A 17,781-nucleotide genomic window follows, 5' to 3' on the forward strand; every position below is an offset into this window, starting at 1 on the left:
TTGAAATATATAAAATAAATTTTAGAACTACACAAATACTAATACCGATAATTTTATTACAACGTGCAGACTAAAACACTTATTTGGGGTCAATACCAATAAAGTTATACTTTTAGCCATGCTGTGATATCTCCATTTACTTACTCAGATACAGGGATATGAAAACACAAGTAATGAACACTTATACAACGCAACAATAGGGAAGAAGACAGATACAGAAGAGATAAAGAATTGAAAGCCTCCTGCTAATCGATAAGCAGAAGTAACCCTTTGATGCATGAGTGACAAAAGTGCAGTGGTTTTGGTGCGGATTTCGTTTTGGCAGTTTGTTGAAAGCTGATCTAATTGTGGTATACCCTCGAGCCATTTTGTGCGTGACATTTCACAGTCAAAAAATTACCGACTATTATCGGCATTGTTTAGTATTCCTGTGCCTTTACTAGTTAATATAAAGTGATTATATTATTTTACCTTGATAATGTGCATTCTTTCTGGATACTTGCATTGCGTCAGAGCACTTTTCTCGTGAAACATTAATGTGCATTTTATATTTTTCTATAACATTTATAGCACAACAAGCGTTTTGTTCACAACATCTTACTAAATCTATAATCTAACAAATTTGTTGTTATATACAGCAATGTGTTTGATAGTCATTATTTGGTTGCTACTTTAGCGAAAGTATTCAAAGTCAAACTCTTTTAATATCTTTGTGATAAATACGATTTACTACATTTAACATCCTTTGATAATTCAAAGTAACGTTGGTAACATAAAACATATAGGGTAAAAAAGCAAAACAAATACTTATACAACGCCACAGTACAGAAGCATTAGCAAACCCATATAGGCAGTACATCAATATTCATAATTTCGTGTAAATAAAAAAGACGGTGTTCAAATCAAAAAAATTAAAGCGATACTGATGACTTAAATACTGAAAATGATAGCTCATTAATACACATATTATAACTAAATTCAACACATTTTAGTTTCTTTTATTATTGCAATACTTTTTTATTCGTTACACAGTTTAGCTTCGTGGTAAAAAATATATATACCAACCTTTCACATTGTCTCAGTGTCCAGCTTGCGATTATCCATAATGATACCATAAATACAAGTAAGACGGTTCCGGGACAAATAGTCATAAGAGTTTTTAATACAAATCTGAAAAAAGAAATAATTTTCGAATTAAAACACTTTTTATATAAATTGAATGCAATATAATCTAGCGATTAAGTTCCTTTAGGTAAAAGCATTTCATTTTAAACTGCTAAATAGATACTTATTTTGAGTTCATCACACAGTTGAATAATATTGGTTGTGGTAAATTCTACAAATAAAATATTTAGTATGGTAGATTAGTGGACCCTAAAGTACGATGTATGAAAAGTAATACTATAACAAGTTAAAACTGATTAACATAGGTATTTTAGAACGAACGTAACATACCAAACAGAGGTGAGTACTTACCTGGTATTAAAATTAATTCTGTTCAAAGCTCCTATACTTCTTGAAGAAGCATCTGTAAACAGTTTGCTATGGAGAAGCATGACCCTGCATATTAGATACAGTCGAAAGAACATCGGAAGAGATAACGTGACGTCATATGGGACCTGAAATACAAAAAAAAAAGATGTTTTGTATGGTTTAGATTTTATGAATTACTTCATTTATCATTTTCGCCATTAAACTCATGAAATAATGTAACGCTATCAAAAAGAAAATAATTATTATAATGTTCATTAGAAATCAACAACAAATGCATGCTTAAATAATAAAACTCAAAAATTGTACTAATCAATCATTGTATTAAGAATATACAGAATCCTCATTCAACCATTATTGTATGCAGTATTGTTTATAAAAATAGTGATGAAAATCTCCCTCGCACATCTCGCTTTACACCCACGGAATGTTGCTTGCTCACAAACTTAATCCCATTTTCCCATTTTATGGTAAACGTTTAGAACATTAGAGGTAAAATAATTACTGTCAACTGCTAAATGGTATGAAGTGATTATGAAAATTAAGCTTAATTTGCTATACTCCGCGAACAGCAATGTTCCCTCTACCCACGTTTCGCTCCGAAACCAGGAGCATCAGGAGATGTTGACCTTATAATGAATAATTGTGAAGTAGTAGTATGAAGTGTCTAACCGTTTGTTAGAGAAACCATTCTAATTTGGAGTAGTTTTTGTTGCTTCAATATTAGTCTTGTACACGGTTTCTGTGTGTTCTTAATTTTTTGGATTAAGTGAAAGTAAAACAAAATGTAACCCGTTCACTTTCTTTTTTCGTACAAGGTAGCCTATACATATCCTTGTAGTAAGTAATGATTCAGCCTAAGATGGTTTTGGGCTAACCTGTACCTAACGGCATCGTACCGGAACGCTAACTCGCTTGGCGGCACTTCTTCGTCGTTACGGTAGTAACTAGCCACCAAATCCCACCAAAGCAAATATTCATTTCGTTATTAATTTTCTCAATAATAAGAAAATTGTGCTATTCATATTGCTAAGTTTTCCCAACTATTTACACCACAAAATAAACGTCAAAAGCAGGCAGGTAGGCATCGAATACCAGACCACACGTCGAAGACATACAAGCACAATCAAAAGACTTTCGCGGGTATCTATATAAATATAAAATTTTTACATATCTTAGATCTACTCGTAAAATAACCAAAACCGGAGTTCTACTTATACACGGTTACTTATAAATAATAGCCTTCCAAAAAATATTTTTTTAAATATTTCCCTTACTTTTCTGAGCGTTACTACTCAAACGAAATGTCTTTAATCAAAAACTCTTCAAGACATCATTAGAGTATGGCTGGTGAAAACTAAGTCAAAGCCAAAAGAGCAAATTTGATCGAATACACATACAAACAGAAAAAAACTGTTAAACTCGCAACCTTAAATATTTTTTTATCGTATCATACTTAAAACTATTAAATTTAAAAACGGGATAAATTTAGAAAATGATTTTATGGTATCTGATTATATTATTTTTTAACTCTTTATTTGCATAGCATTGATTCTCGCCTATACGACATGCTTCTGCATAATTTATTTACATACCTTTTTTTTAGATTTTTACTAGTGAAATTATAACAATAAATTTTTTGTTTGTTATAAACAAAAATTTATAAAAGAATAAACCACTGACACACACTGTATTTGGACATATCTAAAGTTTAAAAAAATTCTAAAATTGCAGTATTTTTGGAATAAAAACTTCAAGGGTCTCTCCAAATTTTTCGCCCTGTTCCAAAGCGGAAAAAGCTTTAAGCAGGTAAGTATGGCATTATAGATGGAAAAGACTTTACTCGCATCGGTGGTTAGGTATGGCGATATGACAGTGGCGACAATTACTGATAGTGGTTGTTTTCACACTTAATACAATACCAAAATATAAAGATTTCTTAGACCGGCTCAAGCCAATTTCCCTTCGATAGATATGGACACCTTTACGGTTCGGATAGCAGTCATATAATACCCATTACAAAAACTAACCCTTTGTGATATGATCTAACCTTTCAGCCTGTCAAAACACGAAACAATGAAAACGCAAAACAAAACACATGCTTTCCAAAATCAATCAATCAATCAATCAAACGTTAAAGACAAACAACAGTTAAAAAACAGTGTAAATCATACAGACCTCAATAATTTTATACACTGTTTCCTTTAAAGAAAATAAATCGTAAGTATCATATGCAAAAGAAAAGCAATATAACATATATAAATAAAAAATCAGCGAGATGGACTTGCTTTCCGTGCCTTCTTATGCCTAAATGATTATTCAATATCTGGAATGTTTATTTTTCTAATAACTATAAGTCCTATAGATCTTTAATTCTTTATTTTTATTTTGAAAATGTTTGGCTCATTGTTTTTATTTAAGAGGGAAGAAATGAGCATTTTAGTTTTTAACTAATTTAGCCTAATATTTTCTGAAGTATACACGTTATGCAATATTTTATATTTTCTCCCAAAATCGTGTCATTTTATTTTTTACTAATAACTAATATAATTGTGTCTGTTAAACATATATAACTTTATACGTTGCAGTGGTAATGTGCATATTATTATTGCAATAAAACCAACTTTTAAACTTAGGTTTAACTTAAGAAGTAAGCGCTCTATGTACCATAATACTATTGAGTGCGCAAGCAATTACGTTTTGATTACTTGACTGCCTACTCTCGAGGTAATTACTTAACTCTACAGTTACACTATCCTATTTCATATACAAAATTACTAACTTATAACGACTAGCTGTTACATCATAGATTTTCTGCTTTTAGCCTTGATTAGTAATGTAGATCGAGTTTTTTTGTGTTTAATTTTTAAAAACTGCGTTTGGGCCGTAAAAATATTGTTTATAGAAAAACACGTTTTATTATGAGTATTGCTTTTGAAACTATAACTTACAACTTCAACACCTATGACTCCACCCTTATTGGCTAGTTTAGTGGTCCATGTGAAGGTGTACTCTCCAGGGATGGGATGGACGGCGCAAATGGCGAGCTCCAGAGCAATCTGGGCTATCCTTTGCCACGTCATTGCTATCCGCCAATCATCAGCGCAGTTGTCTATCATAAATAACTGGAAGGTAAGAGGATATTTTGTTAAACTACACTTACTTAAAGCGGCGAGTAAGAGTAATTCGGGACAAAAACAGACTGAGAACGTTTATATATTTCTCAAACTGCTGTATTAAATAGTCCACTTGTTCCCTCCTAGTCAGACCTTACCCTGAAAGGTGCCTGTTCAGCACGTAATAATCAATAATAGTAGAATTATTTTATTATTGAAGCAGATTAAGTAAAAATCGCTTTGATAATTTATATTATAACCTATTATTGCACCGAAAATATTGCGTAATACTTTATACATGCTAAGTTGTAGGATGATCGAAAAATGCCTCCAAGTTAATTCGTCAATTTTCCATTCACTGAATTATTATCTAATTTCGGTACGCCAAGTATAAATAATACCTACGGATAGTTATTATTTATATTTATTAGAAATCAATACAGTTGAATTTTGCTGTTAAATTATTTTGAACGAATCTAAGCATGGTATACTAGTAACACAATGCACGTTACATCGCTACGCCGCTGTTCAGAAAGTGGAAGATATCCAATTCCATTAACAATTTGCCAGGCACATCGTTGAATAAAGGCTCCCGCAATAAGCCAGATTTTTCGATCAGCCTACAGCCAATTTTTAGTATAATAAAGTATATCATACCTGTACTTCTAAAGCGTGATAAGCCACGATTAGGCCGAGCAAAATCACAGTTGACATTGATATTAGCGTCTTAAACGCTTGTGAATATATTGACGCCTGTAATAGTAATGTCAAGGTTAAACGCAGTAGATTATAGAAAAATGCGTTATTTCGATAGAACTGTATTGTTATTATGACCCTGGGTTCGATTCGATTTTTTTAATGTTTTGTCCATGTGAAAATCGGGTAAAATGTTATTATGAATAATGCAAGGTAGAATAATGATTCTTAAATTATAGATTTGATGTTGGAAAGGAGCAATTGCTAAATTTTTAAAAGCTTCGGCTAACGGCAGTGTTATAAAGTAGGTCTCCTTAAAATGGATCCGCTTACCAAATGATATACAAAGTAAAAAAATTGTCTTAACCAATTATGATCTTATGTAATGCAAAATGTTTGAAAATATTATTTTAAACTATGGAAAATACCTCGTAGAGATAAAATTCAATTTAATAAAAGATTTTTTTAGAATATTGTAGTTACTGAAAGAAATGATAATTTTCTTACCTTTGTATATACACCTGCACTAGAAAGTTCATTTTCTATGACCATGATTATAATACCAAACATTCCCATCACTAGTGCGTAATCACTTATTCGTTTTCTTTTTTCAAATAGCGCCTTTCTTCTACCTAACCTGAAAAATAAGAATTAACACTTATTTACAAGAAATAATAGCTAAAGTTAATCACACGTATTTGCTGTTAAAGTTATAAACTTTGATTGATAGCTCCTAAAATCTATCTATAAATTGTTCTGAAAACCGCAATACTGACTAAATTCTTGAATCGAAATCATGCCAAGGGACCACTGTTTCTGGTATTATGCTTCGTATTGTTAGTTTAATTGTATGATTTAAATTCAGTTTAATTTAATTCTCATTTAGACTCAGTACGATCAGTTTCAAACTGGACACAAGGCGAAGAACTCTGTGTCCAGTTGCAATGCAGTACAATGTCAGGCAGTGTCGAGTCCATCCAACAAATAGACTCTTTTTGTACATGTGTGATTTAAATACTTTAAAATACGTATTTTATTATGGTGCGGTTGATTGTAAGTTTTAAATGAAATGTCAAGATAGGCGATCGCTGTAGTGGTAAGCATCTGAGGTTGCGATTATATCCGACGCTTTTTGTAAGAAATGTAAAATACAATTGAATAATAAAATATCCGAGTTTTTTCTGGAGCGATTGTCGTACATACGATTTCATTAGTATAATGAGGATGTCATTAAAGTTCAGCTCCCCCAAATAGGAGGCAGCTTAAATATTTTTCCAGCGTATAGCCAGCGTATTTATGAAATCCCATAGTACCCAATTATAAATTAATAGGCATCATACGGATCACCAGGATGATATTTCATCCAGTGGAGTTTGTGCCAACGATTTACCATCACTGGATTAGGCTTATTGATGGTGTAATTCAACCGTTGATCGTTGGGTGAATTAATTAATATTCGCCCGTGTCACAAATTACTGAACTTTGAATCCAAGTAATTAACTGTCAAGGGACTTAATTCGTGATAAACTACCCGAATTTTATGAAGGCTTGGCGCTACAATAAAAGAACCACGTTCCGCATAAACGAGCTGTCCCTGCGATTTATAACTTTCTAACTGAGAGAAAAGTTTTCTTGCAATTAAGATTTCTGATATCTTGAAATATTATTTTTTGATGACCTCGACCTACTGGAGGCACTCGTGTTCCCGATTACGTGGACACTTTAAATGAATACGCCTAGAATTTACCATCGTTATGTAAGGATAGCTGGGCACAGGTCTTCTCTACTTAAGGAGCGAGCAATTTAGAGTTTAGGTGAAGCTTGCAGTCACTATTGTGTTCTTGACTTGCGTGAAGACTATAAATAAAAGTTTCTGAAGTTGTTTTATCATCATTTTGTTAAGACAGCTGGGCACAGGCTCCTGTTCCGTAACAGAGAGAAGTTTAGGGATGAGGTGAACCATGTAGGGTGTATAATTCTCCAATTGAGGTTGACCGATTATAACTGGATTTCAATAAACGGTTAAACTGCTCTTTGAAACAATAGGTCGACAGTGAGAGTTTCATAACAGCGGTTTTCATATCTTTCTATAACCACCTTCCTGCTTCCTTATAAGACCCTGGTAACTTTTTGAGCAACAACTTTGTATTAAAAACCAAAATGAAATCTGTAAACATCAAAGGATAGAGCCCAGCAACTCACATAAAAGCAGCGTGGTTGGTTTAAAATTTAGATTTCTCTTTTTAAACGAACCCATACCTATGGTGATGGCCCAGGCTGATGGTGATGACAATGATGGCTTTGCATTGGAAAAGAGGCAAACTTACTTTGACCTACTGGTGTAATAATCATTGACGTGTATTTAAGTAAATAAATACGAAGAAATGCAATAAACTCCGAAGACGAACAAAATCGATTTAGCCCCGGTGCAAGTTATTTCCGTTCGTTCAAGGTTAGCGATCACCTAACGGTTAATATTGAGGTTTATAGGTGTGACAATGTTAATGGGAAAATTTTACTGCTTAATAATATAAAAAAATATTAAAAGTAACCGGAATTATTGTAATCCATCCACGAAGCTGAAAAAAAACTGTCAACTGTCAGCTGTTGAAAACAGCAATTTCAAATAAATTAAAAAAAATATATGGTAAAAAAAAACTGGAGTTTAATTTGGTTGTTAATTTATCATATATATGTATTTATACTTTACCGGAGAGAGGTGGCGTTGCATCGTTTTCCGGTACCATCACAAGATCAGCTGCATCTCATAATAATATTGCATTGTCATCCGATTTACAGACCACAATAATAGTTAAAGTAAATAAAAGCTTAATGATAAATCGTTATGAATCATAATCTCGAAAACATGGAGAGGCATCGCCAAAAAATATAATATTAGTCCATAGAAAAACAAAAAAAAAAAAAATCGCGTTTGAAAGTCGTTCTTCGTAGCTGAAGGGTCATAAGTACAGAAAATGTTTAAGTGGGTACATGAACGCCACCGGACAGTCAAATAAAATACTTCGGCTCCGTAAAGCAATCAGTATATAAACAAAGATGTGCTTACAACTCTTAAAAGAACATAAAGATTTACTATATTATTGCGTAAGATATATAATTCATCCGTTTAAAATTAAATTAAACCTTTAGTTGAAACTTTTTTGTTAATATATTAATTTTTTTATTACGATTCAATTATATTCACCTTAATGTAAATATGAAATGAATTTGAAATCTTACACACTAACTTGATTTTTTCTATAGTAACGAGAAAATATTAAGGCTACGGTAAATAAGTATTCAACTTTTGAAGAAGTTTCAAAGTGTCTCTTATTAGCAAGTCTTTTGACGCCTTAAGAGTTTAAGGATGTTTTTGATTAAAAGGACTATCTGCGTAACTGAAGTATCATAATTTAAAGTTGACACCAATTTATCCATTCAAACATAATTATTGTTTAACTTTTATTTGGAAATATAAGCATCTAGCTTTTTAGATCCGCGTTTTATTTCGTTAAACATTGCAGCTGTGAATAGACTTCTAGTCTTACGACAAAGAAGAAATTACCAGGGATATCTGGTGTAGACCTACTACAAACATTATATTGGATATTATGATGTGATAAAACAGTGTAGTTTTTTGGTATAGAAATTTCTAGAATTACCATAAGCATCCAGGGACAGCCTTAACAGGATATGTCGAACTGATTAACATTGTCGCTTAGAAAAATGCCAGAAGAGTATAGAATAGGAATGCTTTTTGTCAGAATGCACTGTGAATAGGACAAAAGGTCTATCAGATTTTATTAGAGACCAGTTTATTTGTTAGGAGGCTGTTGTCAAAGACTTGTTGCCAAGCGATTTAATTATAACTGCCATACCCCAAATTGGCTAGCCCTCTATCATCTTAGCCTGAATAACCAATTTCCTCTTGATGAAATTGCATTGAATTGCTTACGCGTAGTAAAGTAAGAGAAAAAAGTACCCACTCTAGAATCAAATGTCATCAGTTCCACCAATTATTTCCTTCCTACTAATTTTGTTTTAATGTAATATTTTTTATATATTTTTGATAAAGACATGCCGCTAAGCGATTTAGCGTTCCGGTACGATCACATCATCGCGTAGAAACCAATTATGGGTTAAATACAACTGCCATACCCCTAACATTTTAGCCCGTTCCCATTTTAGACTGCATCATCACTTACCATCAGGTGGTGATTGTATTGACTGCGGGCAAAATTTTAGAGGAATAAAAAAATGACATAGTACCCATGTAACCTAAAATGGTCATATTTATTTGCATGTCATTTGTTGTACTTACATTATAATATAACCATCATACTCAGAACTTATAGATTCCCTTGTAATATAACTTCATATGCATTCAAATTCCTAGTAGAAACAAGAGCAAATAGCATTACGTGATACAAACAACGTGCTTTTTCGTGTTCTGATTATTCAATTTCCTAGTTTTATCAAATAGCAAATATAATACGAAATGTAATACAATATTCTTGGCTATTTGCATTGTATGAAACCACAACTGCGGCCATAGAATTCACTGAGCGAAAAATTATTATCATGTCCTCTTTTATAGCAAGCTCGTTTATATTTATTTAGCAACGTAAACGAACAGAATACGTGCGTGGTATTAAAATATTAAAGTTTATAATATTATGCATATACTGTAATTACTAGCTCAATTTATGCAGATGGAAAGAACTTTTTGTCTGTTGTTATGTTAAATAATAAAGTTAATTATTAGAGGCATATAAACCCATATATCAGCTTTTATATACAAAGAAATCTATAATTAAACTAGCTGACCCCAGCGCCATCTGTCGGGTTGATTTGTGAATCAAAACCATCCAGGTGCCACTCAAACGCATACTTAAAAAATCATTCAAATCGGTCCAGCCGTCAAGGAGGAGTTCAGTGACATACACACGCACACAAGAAATATATATATAAAGATTTATACATTAAAACTAACATCTAACTGAAATAGTTCATAAACTTATTTCAGATGTCATAGGTTCTTATTTTATTTTTTGTTCCCGTCTCGATGAACAGACAGCTAATACTAAAATAGGACTCGGCATACCCTCACAGACGACCCTTATAAATTGTCTCCTACAGAATTTGACCATAAGTAGTTATTTTACGTGGCATCTCAGGGATGTTTTTTTTTAATTTGTGAATTATGTTACACGGGCTCTCGGTAAATAGATCAAGAAAAGATGAGTGTAGAAAGGGTAGTACTATGAAAAAGTAAAGTAGAAATAAAAATATTTACTACGCTAAGAAAAATATAAAAAATCACAGAAAATAACCGTAGATAATTCATAATTTAAATAAAAAAAATTTTTTAAACGTTATTTATAAATGATATTAAAAAATTATATTGAAATACGAGTAACCTAAGTATATGAATTAAACTCTTGTTACAAAATTCAGGTCAACACTCCAATTAGGAGAACAGATCCTCGAGATTAATCAAGAGTGATGGAACATTTAACAGAAGCAAATTTAATTTTCCTTGCACGATAGATACACGTTGTAAAATTCAATAAATTACTTTGAAGCAAAAAACGTGTAGATGATGGTTCTTCTTCTTTTAGCTGCTTTTTACTTATTGTGATTATGAATTTTAGTTTAATTTGCTTAAGTAGCAGTCATGTTGACGGCCGATTGGCGCAGTGGGCAGCGACCCTGCTTTCTGAGTCCAAGGCCGTAAGTTCGATTCCCACAACTGGACAATGTTTGTGTGATGAACATGAATGTTTTTCAGTGTCTGGGTGTTTATCTATATATTGTAAGTATTTATGTAAATTATTTATCAGTCATCTTAGTACCCATAACACAAGCTACGCTTACTTTGGGACTAGATGGCGATGTGTGTAATGTCGTAGTATATTAATTTATTAATGTTAGTAAAGAATCTGCCGAATAACTGAGAAGCCTTAATAGTTCAATGCTTTAGAGTCGTCCTAAAATAAAAAAAATACGTAAGTGTTAGTCTTATCCATTCAAAGTTTAGCCTACTTTTACTGTTGGACATATCACATGTCCTATGAGAGCAAGCTTGAGTTTTGTAGGCTGCTACAATGTAGTTGAGCGATTTTTCCAATAAATATTAGAAGTAATGAATAGTGTAAAATAAAATAGGGCCAAATATAGTATAACAGAGTGATATACTACAGACGGTAAAAGAAGAAGAGGAAAATTATTCCAAGGGAAGACGACCCAAGAGGTACAAAAGAATTACTGTGGAGAGGACTAAATCATAATCAAATTATAATCTAGCTGCGAGAGTGCGAGATACTGCAGTAACGCGATTATATAAGAAACAAATATGGTCATACGCACCATGTTTTCTATTAACTCTATTGTTCCATTCGTATAATAATGTGAATTCGCATAATCCTACAACACGTTCCCGAGGTTTGTCTGGGCTAATCTTTGAATTTGCTGTGTCAATTTTGAACATTGAGGGACGTTGCAGGGAATAATCAAGGCTAATTTAACAAGGGGAAAACTAACCGATTTTCAACATGTTTACAAAATTAAATAGTTTTGAGCTACTTGATTACAGTGGTAAATTAAAAAACATCAGACAAAATCACGGGTATTTGCATATTTTTTTTTTAATTTAAAATGCCTACAAATATTTTCGGAACTGGCAGGATTGGTATAAGCCTTTTATATCAGTCTTATAGCGACTTAGTACCATCGAGAAGGAACACTGCATGTGTATTCATAATTAAGATAAAGTAACTTGACCTCATTCATAGTCACTTAGATTTAAATTGGCACATAGATAACTAATCTGAGAGAGAATGCATATTGCATTGTCTTACGTCATCAAGTCATCTTAAACTAGACTCTAGATGCAGTAGATAACTCTATTGTTATACTTTTTATTAGATAAGATTGCATACCATTGTTTTTAGGTCACTTGGACAAGCTTTTAGTGTAGCTTGAAGTCTACTTTGGATTATAATAAAAAAAACCGAGGTGCTATGAATATTATAATTTTCTGATGAGGATATAAACTGTTCTCAATCTCCTATAACCTATAATTTGAGCTTCACTAAATTGATATAAACCTAAGATTATATACAATAAGAAATTCAAAAAATAGTAAATAATGGTTGATTCAATAAAACATTATACGTGACCATCGACGACATCGATTATCGACCTACATACAAAGATATCACTAGCAAACTTGCTCCTTTTTTGATGAAAAATTTACATACAAGTCATAATGCACTTGGGTAAGACATACAATACTTTTAATAAAGTCTTGTCTCTTTGTTTTGTCCAATGAATCATCGTCATTATCAACCCATTACAGCATACGGATATTCTCAGAATTACAAGGGCTAAAGCGCGTGATGTCTGTCAAGCTCCAAGCGTTTTAGACAATATTATATACCTAAGAAGGCGTGCTACTATACGTGATCGTTAGAAAACCTCAAAGTCTAGAAAGGCCTGTAGGTTTTATATGTGCAATTATTATAAGTGTAGATATATATCCCCTCATTTGATTTCATCTGCGACAAACACAAATCTGTACACTATTATGTATTAATTTATAATGTGCAACATAACACAGACTCTCCGTAATACGATCTTTAACACTTGTTTCGAACCGATAAATTATATTTTTCTTCGAACCTATATTGCTAGTTTAAAGAGTGGTCTAAAATCCTTATTAGTAAAGACGATTTAGCTCGACTATATTGATAAGCAATCAGTATTTTTAATGGGCATCGTGATAAACAATCTAAAGCTTTCGTATTGTGTTAGGTCACCACAATCAAGACACCCCTGTATAACGGAAATAGAACGTAGATCCTCTATTAGATAAACCTATTGTTCTAGTTGATTAGTCTGCAGTTTAGTGTGGGGCCTGCCGCATGCGGGTATTTTGTGACTCAAATTAGTATGTCTTGATTATTTAAGTAACATTCAAAAGTGTTTTATTCGACATTATGGTAGTAGTAGAGCTGTTCGCGTCGGAGCTTATCAGGGGAAGTATTACCGCCATCTTTATTTCTACCACCAAGAAGTTTTGCTGAGTTTCAGTTTGAAGGGCGTAGTTGTAGTAACAATCACATAAGGCTTATCAACTACGCTGCAGATTGATAGACACAATGTGGCACTTTGTAGGAAGTCTTCGTTGCATGCCCTGCGAAGTGTTGCAGTGTTTATAGCTCAAGTTTCCATTAATTATTACCAAAAATAATTTCATCATCATCTGTCTCATGGCTAGATATTCTTCATTCCTTTAGTTTAATGCAGGTGTTGTAGGTGCTTACAATTATAATTTTTATTTAGCAGAATATTTTAGTGATAACTTTAAAGGAACCGACACGCGACAGCTAAACGTGCTCTCTGAGACTCGAATTGATAACACAACCTTCTGCACTTCAGTAGATAGATGCTTTAGCAACGATAAATTTAGGCTGTTGGCTATACCTAATCGGTCAGTTATTTTACTTTCAAAGCATGTCATATACCCTAAATCCCTTACCTTAACCCTAAATTCTAAGATTTTTTTTTCTCTTTCCTTTGTTGGGCTGCCTGGGCGAGATCGTTTTTTAGCGAAAAGGCCGCATATTGTTCTGTATATTTAGTGTTTTTGTTTTTTTTTATAATTACATTCTGTACAATAAAGAGTATTTTCATTTCATTTTCATTTAATTTCATATGTTTTTTACAGTATTTCTCGTAGTAAGTACTAAACTATAACTTTTTTTTCAAGCGGACAGATAAATACGAAAAAACTATATCTATATAGTTGCATGTAGAGCAATAGCCGATAATGAGAATAAAATATTAAATTTCTAGAATTTTATCTCTTAAGCTAATGATTCAAATGATCTAAAACAACGAAAACGTTTCTATTTACTTATTAACAGTATATTTCCAAACGTTAATCTATTCAGAGTATCAGTTAGAAAATACGGAAGTATGCAGCTTCAGTTTGTTATACTCGTAAGCCAGTCTTATTAAGGTCATTACTTTACTCCACACTGAAACTTCCCGACTTTAAAGTGTGTAAGAAAAATAAGAAGCGCGAAATTAACAACTTGAAAAATCTTTCCTTGTTGTAAACAGTTAACAATTAAAATAATGTACTACTAACTTAACTAGTACTCAATGAGAGGGCTTATTTAAAGCACCTTTAAAGGTATCATACTATCGACCGCTTATTAAACGTATACATTTAGTAGTAATACTCCACATATGGCTTATGGTATGGCGAATTGCCCTTTCGGAAACCGGCTTGTTCAGGATTGTGTATTATAGGTGTATTGTCATCTTTTTTGAATACTAGAATCACCACGCTCCTATGCGGGCTAGAGCTATCTTCAATAGCTTAAATCAGAAATGAGGAGATCCGTAGAAGAACCAGAGTTACCCACGCAGCTCAGCGAGTCACAAACTGAAGTGGCAAGGCACATAGCTCGGAGAACCGATGGTCGTTGGAGTTGCAAGGTGCTGGAATGGAGACCCCGTACAGGTAACCGCAGCGTTGGTCAGCCCCCAACGAGGTGTATAAACGACATCAAACGAGTCGCTGGTAGGCGCTGGAAACAAGGGGCCCAGGACCGTGGAATTTGGAACTTCCTACAAAAGACCTATTGTCCAGCAGTGGACTACAAGCAGTTGAAGTCGTGATGATGATGATGATGAATATTCCACATTCTTCCTAGTGAAAATCACATTCTTATTTAAATAACTGGCAATCAAGTTAGCAAAAGTTGATGTTAAGTGATTACGAGAGGAGCTACCTAGGCTCAAAAGAAGTTTGTTTATGCATCCCAAATCGTAGCATTGTAACAACATAGTTGGGTGTTTGTTCCACAACTTGCAAGTTTTTGGTGGAAATTATCACGGTATTACGGTTATAACACATGGTATTTCAAGTGGTAGAAGAATACCAGGCATCTAGAATGTGGGAGGTTTTTTTTTCTTAGAAACCCTGGGAATAGTGTATTTTAACAACATTCATAAGCTAATGCATATCATTAGTTTTGGAAATCCCATTTCCATTGCTAAGTGTGCTTTGGGCATATTAAATTCAAATTGTACTTCGAAGACCGTTACAATAAAATTTGTATTTTGTGCTAAGATAAATCATTTAAGTGTACCTTTAAATATTATCCAATACGCGATTTGCTTTAAAATATGCTGCCTACTTACTCAACTCCAAGTGCGCATTAAACCTCGTAGCACACGTGCTACGACGTAGCTTATCCGTATTGTAAACCAAATGGAAAAAGTTTTTTACCCGTATACGACGGATAGTAGTAAGAAGTAGTAGAACTGAATTTATTAAACTTTACTTCAATATTACTATAATATTATTGTTATAAATGTGAAATCGTTTTTGGATAGTTGTACATGACGCAGTTCTAATATTCTTAATACCAAAGTAAGTTCGTCGCTATTCTTACTTTTACGCAGCAACGAAGCAACGTTAACTTTTTGCATCGAGAACAACATACACAGAAGAAGAAATCCACGAAACTAGTAGTCAAGTAAAGTAACGAGTGACATATAGTCGAGTATAATCTAGGCAGTCTATATCAAAGTATTTTAGTTTGGTTAATTTTAATGGACCTTCCTGATTCGCCTATTAGTTCCTACTGAATAAAGCTGCATTTTACTATTTAAACTGTGAAGTTCTCACAGAGAAATCACAAATATATGCTTTTCTGCACCATATTTCTCACGAAATGGTTATCCGTTCTATGAAGTAAAATTATCGCAACAGAAAAATATTTTAAAGTTACTTCTAACGCTGATTTTCAGTAAGGTTTTATTGAAAATTTGGGATGAAATGAACTATAAATGTAGGAACCACTGATAATTTTGTTTTTTTTTATTTTAACTTTATTTAGGCAATTAAAAGTTGCAAAATCATTGAATTTGGAAATGTGCACGGAGCGGTCAAATAGCATGCTAGGTCGCGTTTTAGTTTAGCTACGTTCTGGAATTATATCCAAACATGTCACGCTCAATGTTCATTGTTTAATTAAGAATAGTGTTACAGTTATAGGAATTGCTACTTGATATGTGCCACTTTTATTTTTCTAAATTTATAAACAATTTTACAAATATTTTGCTACCGGTGATCCTAGAGCGGGCAGTTACGTTGGCCAACGAATTAGTTTGGCCATCCAAAGGGGCAATGCTACCAGCATCTTAGGAACTGTGCCTCGCTGCGGTGATTTCGAGGACGTTTTAGATTTTATTTAGTTTTTAATAGTTTATTTTAGGTTATATTTATAAAACAATTACTAAAAGTATATGGTATATTTAAAAGAAATACTTATAATTTAATAAAGTATAAATTCCACCGTTAATATGCTAAGAATTCGTATTTATATTTTGAATAATTTTCAAAAAAAGGAAAATATTTGATTAACAGCATATGTTCTTGCCGTTATGTTTTAGTAGACTGATGAAAAAAAAATGGTTAATGGATCTATATCATTGGGTTTGTGTTTTGAGAGACTCTGATGAGCGCAAATATATAAGTTTTAGTCGTTATAACTAGGTAACGTACCTATATCGTATACTGGGTTTGTGTCTTGAGAGACGTTGCCAGTTGCAAAGATACCTTCTCGTGTCTTAATCGTTATCACTGGGTAACGTACCTATATCCTATATTGGGTTTATGTTTCGCTGCCCCTCCACCCTTGTAGGTGCCACCGCCGAGTGCGCGTTCTTCGCCGTAGCGCGGATATTCGCTGTGCACGCCAACTAGTGCGACGCCTGCTTCCTCGCTAGCCGCGTCCCTCCCACCGGAGTACGCCTTCATAGCTCCGGGGATAGAAAGCGTAGACACCGGCTTCCGCAGCTGGAACAGATTGGTTGAACATCTATTAAATACACACGTAAGCTACACTGATGGTGATCTGCCATCTCACGGAACAATCGTGAAGTGACTAAACGTGCGAAGACGGTGCACATACGTTTATTCACCAGGTGCGAAAAATCACGCGAAGAAATGTTTCCCGTGGCCAGCACGACACTCGGAATATGTATCTCTATAATATTTACGAAATATATCAAATTCATAGCACTAAGCACTAAGTTTTGTAAAAATATTATGCTGAACTAGATAACTAGATACGTAAACTTCAATGGTCATATTATATTATGTCATGTTAATATTCTAACAACTTTAATTTGAGCTTTTAACTCTCTGGAACGCATTTTGTTTATCGCATCAACAGTAGGTACTCTACTGCAGCACGAATATAATGTCAATATCATTACTCTCGTGAGCACCATTGATTGAAATGGATTTTACAGTTTTACTGTTTTAATAATGCATTGCAAATATTTTGTTAATGTTATTAAAAAGTTATATTTTTACTATCACAGACAATGTAGTTATTCTACCGATGTTACCCGTGGTAAATTAGTCTATACACGTAATTTTTTTTCATTG

At 33.2% G+C, this 17,781-nt stretch overlaps 1 protein-coding gene across 3 annotated transcripts in view; it reads right to left on the reverse strand.

The window, feature by feature from the left end:
- Positions 1-17,207, reverse strand: part of LOC120632772 (small conductance calcium-activated potassium channel protein) — a 28,644-nt gene extending 11,437 nt beyond the window's left edge. For 2 of the 3 annotated variants that reach the window (XM_039902769.1, XM_039902771.1), the window contains exons 1-6: positions 16,982-17,207; positions 5,811-5,940; positions 5,265-5,360; positions 4,443-4,616; positions 1,477-1,619; positions 1,066-1,170 (exon numbers count right to left, since the gene is read on the reverse strand). In XM_039902769.1, coding sequence (XP_039758703.1) covers positions 1,066-1,170; positions 1,477-1,619; positions 4,443-4,616; positions 5,265-5,360; positions 5,811-5,940; positions 16,982-17,145 — 812 coding nt within the window. In that variant the 5' untranslated portion in view covers positions 17,146-17,207. The remainder of the gene's footprint in view (positions 1-1,065; positions 1,171-1,476; positions 1,620-4,442; positions 4,617-5,264; positions 5,361-5,810; positions 5,941-16,981) is intronic. The other variant, XM_039902768.1, reaches the window with a different exon arrangement.
- Between the last annotated feature and the right edge of the window lie 574 nt (positions 17,208-17,781).

Source organism: Pararge aegeria, chromosome 20 (assembly GCF_905163445.1).
Source record: "Pararge aegeria chromosome 20, ilParAegt1.1, whole genome shotgun sequence".
Lineage (NCBI taxonomy): Eukaryota > Metazoa > Arthropoda > Insecta > Lepidoptera > Nymphalidae > Pararge > Pararge aegeria.